We start from the raw sequence: 4,150 nt of genomic DNA on the forward strand, positions 1-4,150 counted from the left end.
CCAATTATGTTAAAGGACAACAAAAGTCCTTAATGGACCCCCAATCAGATTGTAGCAGTCTAGAAACCCCCTTGCTTGCTTACCATTGTCTATAAAATCTTGTCCTGCTGAGCTCGGGACATCACCTTCCTCCTCTGCTGAGTCAGAGACGGTGTGGCCCATGCTTGAGCTCAGCTCCTTGGCGGTCTTTTGGGGTTCGAAAATATGAAAAGGGCACAGCACATTGACACCTATGCGCTGGTACCTGTATGCCAACCAAGGAGTTATTTTGATGATTTTGTGAATTGCTTTTCCCTTCCTCTGTGTGTTTCTTTCCCATGTCATAAGCATGTCTTTATCCAAGCTAGAAAACTTGTCAATGACAGGGACCCTACAACTGATGATACCAAAGATCCCGATCCAGGAAGGTCTGCCCGTGTCAGAACATGAGTGGGTGGGGGGTGGGGGGATTGTCATTCCCTGTGCATTGCCCTTCAAGTAGCAGACCCCAAATAGTTACACATGTTAACATTTCTATTTAATAAAATGGAGAAGTCGTTTAGTAAAGGCCATATTTAGAAAGCGTTATAATACTAATCAGGTTAGCTACATGGGAACATTAGAGGGTAAAAGGCCACAGAAATCCAGACTGACAAGGGGAAGAAGCCAAGGCCTCCTCGAACAGCAGTTCAAGTGCACATTCATTTCCCAACTCCGAGTCAGCTGTGAGGTCTGCACCCTGCAGCAGAGACAAACCAACGAGCTTTGCTATTTCCCTGGACTCTGTTTGGCTTGCTCACCCGGCTCCATTCTCACGGGCTGGGCCAGACTACCCTCTTCTGCATGGCGGTGCTGATGTCCGAGCATCCCTCTTCCAGGAGCTGTCGCTGAGCTCCCCGCGTGGCTAGCTGAGATTCCATGTTTTTAATTCTGAGATCCATCTGGCTTATCATTGCTGTATCGTTGGTGTCTCTTAAATTTTCGATGTTGTTCTGATCTCTTGCTTGGATCTAAAGCAAAAAAAGTCCAAAAGTCCAAAATAGTTAACCCTCAGAGGATTACCTTACTCTTGTTCCTCTGGTCACGAGTCACCAGCTCCTGCGCTGTTGTATGTATGTTAAATAAGATGGCGGGATTTAAATTTTTATTACTAATGTCAATTACATTTAAAACATAAAGCCAGGTATGATGGTATGTGGAGACAGCGACAGGTAAATCTCTGTGAATTTGAGGCCAGTCGGGTCTATATAATGAACAAAACAAACCACTGCAACCTGATTAAAAACATATGTAGCAGAAGATGGCCTAATCGGCCATCATTGGGAAGAGAGGCCCCTTGGTCTTGCAAACTTTATATGCCCCAGTACAGGGGAACACCAGGGCCAAGAAGCGGGAGTGGGTGGGTAGGGGAGTGGGGGGAGGGTATGGGGGACTTTTGGGATAGCATTGGAAATGTAAATGAAGAAAATACCTAATTAAAAAAAACATTTAAAACATAAAGCACTGTATTGCTTTCCTTTGAATGGTGCTGGGGTTGACCCAGGCCCTCCGTGTGCTACCTCAGCCCGGAATCACTCTCAGGCTAGCCCGCAGGTCATTCCATAACTCACAGAACAGAAGAATCAATTAAAATTAAAAACATTTAACTATAACTAAAGAAATATTTAAAATATGTTTTAACTTTCATATAGAAGTTTTGCCTTAAAATTCAAACGATTGTCTACAATATTGTGGAAGAGCAATCTTTTGTCAGTTTGATGTTAACCTCGCCATCATACCTGGGAAGACCTCACTTGCGGAACTTAGTACCTCCATCAGACTGGCCTGTGGACGAGAATAGAAGGCATTTCCTTGGTTTTGATTGGTGTGGGAGGACCCAGCCCAGCCCACTGTGGGAGGGTCCACCCCGGCAGGCTGAGCGCTCAGGGGGGGATCCAGGCTTCGACAGTTTCTGCCCTGCTTGATGTGAGTTTCCTCCTCTCAGTGATGGTCTGTGAGAAGGACATGTAAGCCTATCATAAACCTTCCTTCCTGTCTTAGGGCTGCTATCGCTAGGATGAAGCACCGTGACATGAAGTAAGAGTGGAGGGAAGGACTTACGGGGCTGGCATTTCCACATCCTAGTGCGTCACTGAAGTAAGTCAGGCCAGGTACCTGGAGGTAGGAGCTGATGCAGAGGGCATGGAGGGTGCTGTTTGTTGGTTTGTTCGGCCTGTTTTCTTCTAGAACCCCAAACGACCAGTCCACCATGGGCTGGGCCCCCCCCCCCATCAATCACTAATTATGAAAGCCAGATCTCATGGAGGCATCTTCTTTCTGTTCAGATCACTTTAGCTCCCGTCAAGTTTAATACCATCCAGCACACCTCCCATTTGTTCTTAGTGCTTTATTTTAGCAATACAAACCACAATGACCGACACACACTGAAAACTTTAAAGAGAGGCAAATGACATTCAGAGATCTACCAAGCCAACTGCTGTTAGCCGAGGAGGAGATGCAAGGGATGTAATCCACATTACCAGTGTGCTGAAATGAATTTAAACCCGTCACGGACTCAAAAGCCAAGCAAGCAACCCGGCTCTCTGCAAACCGCCTGCCCTCCAGCCCTGCTCTGTCCCCTGCCTTCACACTACCCACCTCGCTCTCCCGCATCCAGCTTTTCAAGTGGAGCACTTCTTCTTCCAAGTTCTTCTGGTTCTCGAGCAGGTGTCCATACTTCTTCTGTTCTGTTTTGATCCCTATTAGCTCCTGCTCGATAAACTGAAGTTTTACGACCATGTGTAGGTATTTGTAATATGTAGTCTCCCAACTTTCTTTCAGATTGTGGAACTGTAGGAAAAAATAATATGGCTCTAAGGTGAAGAATGTGCACCAAGACTAGTCAGGTATAAAACCAATACATGTCTGCTGCCAGCTGGGAGGTAGTAGGTCACTTCTACTCTATAGCAGCCTCTTAGACTATTAGAATTATCCAGAAAAATAAAATCAAACCCAGCAGGAATGTCACAATTCTGCCCTTCATACTTTGCACACTTACACCTGAACGGCAGCTGTCACTTCCCAGGTCTGGTTTATTCTTTCCTTAATAACACAATCATAAGTCACATACTGACAGAAGTCCCTAGTGCTTTCTTCCTGAGTTTGGTGCCTGTAATTTCTAGGCAAGCTTTAAGGTTTTCAGTTGCTTGGATCTGGATGGACGAGTGCCTTTCCCCATGAAAGTCCTCAAAAAAATGAGACTGTAACAAACAGGTGTTAGAAGCAGAAGCATGGGTTCAGAAGTCGTGTTTTTCTCTGAATTGCAAACATTTTATTTTATTTTTTTTTTTCGAGACAAGGTTTCTCTGTATAGCCCTGGCTGTCCTGGAACTCACTTTGTAGACCAGGCTGGCCTGGAACTCAGAAATCCGCCTGCCTCTGCCTCCCGAGTGCTGGGATTAAAGGCGTGCACCACCACTGCCTGGCTTGTCTTTTGTCTTTTAAGACAGGGTCTCACTACGTAACTAACCCTCACTAGCCTGGAACTCTTTGTGTAGAGCAGTCTGACCTTGAACTCACAGAGATCCATTGCCTCTGCTTCCTGAGCTCTGGTTAAGAGTGGGCTAACAGGCTGGCACAGCTTGCCCATGAAGTTCTCAAGGGAGCAATACTTAGCAGCTTATCGCTATGATCACAATTTTCATTGATAAGTTTCTTGGACACTACAGGATGATTAGGGCTGAACTCGGGATGCGGATTTCTTCTACTGGACTGCCCTGTTGTCCTGTGACTCTTGGGTTGGGCTGCTTGTCTCTCGAGCGTTAGCTGCAGGGAGGTGACTGTAAGGAACTGCTGTCTGAGAAGGAGGTTTGGATTGGGAAGAGCATCTGCTTTGGCTCTAGCACAGGAACTGTGTAACATCTTCCGCCAAGCTGACACTGTGCTGGAGGGAGGCAGAGGCTTATAGGGCCCAGGAAGACAGGAACACACACAGGCTCAGGAAACTCAGGTTATGTAGTTGGCAAGGCCTTTCCCAGAGTTTTGAAGGCAATGATTGCTGGGGAGAGGGTACCCAGCTTGAAGGGTCTGCCTTCAAGCTGACAAGAACTCTTGGGGTGCAGCTCTCCTGAGTCCTCAATCATGCTGAGGATGGCTTTTTGGGTGATGCAGCTGCCTTCAATCAACCATGCCC

The 4,150-nt window shown here is 46.6% G+C and overlaps 1 protein-coding gene across 1 annotated transcript in view; it reads right to left on the reverse strand.

The window, feature by feature from the left end:
* Nucleotides 1-544: 544 nt before the first annotated feature.
* The window catches only part of LOC110305029 (uncharacterized), a 124,410-nt gene continuing 120,804 nt past the window's right edge, over nt 545-4,150 (reverse strand). The window contains 2 exon segments of the mRNA XM_021176772.2: nt 545-989; nt 2,617-2,808. Of these exon segments, the coding sequence (XP_021032431.2) occupies nt 699-989; nt 2,617-2,808 (483 nt within the window). The 3' untranslated portion in view covers nt 545-698.

This window comes from Mus caroli, unplaced genomic scaffold (genome assembly GCF_978045245.1).
Source record: "Mus caroli unplaced genomic scaffold, Mus_caroli_1 scaffold_13, whole genome shotgun sequence".
Lineage (NCBI taxonomy): Eukaryota > Metazoa > Chordata > Mammalia > Rodentia > Muridae > Mus > Mus caroli.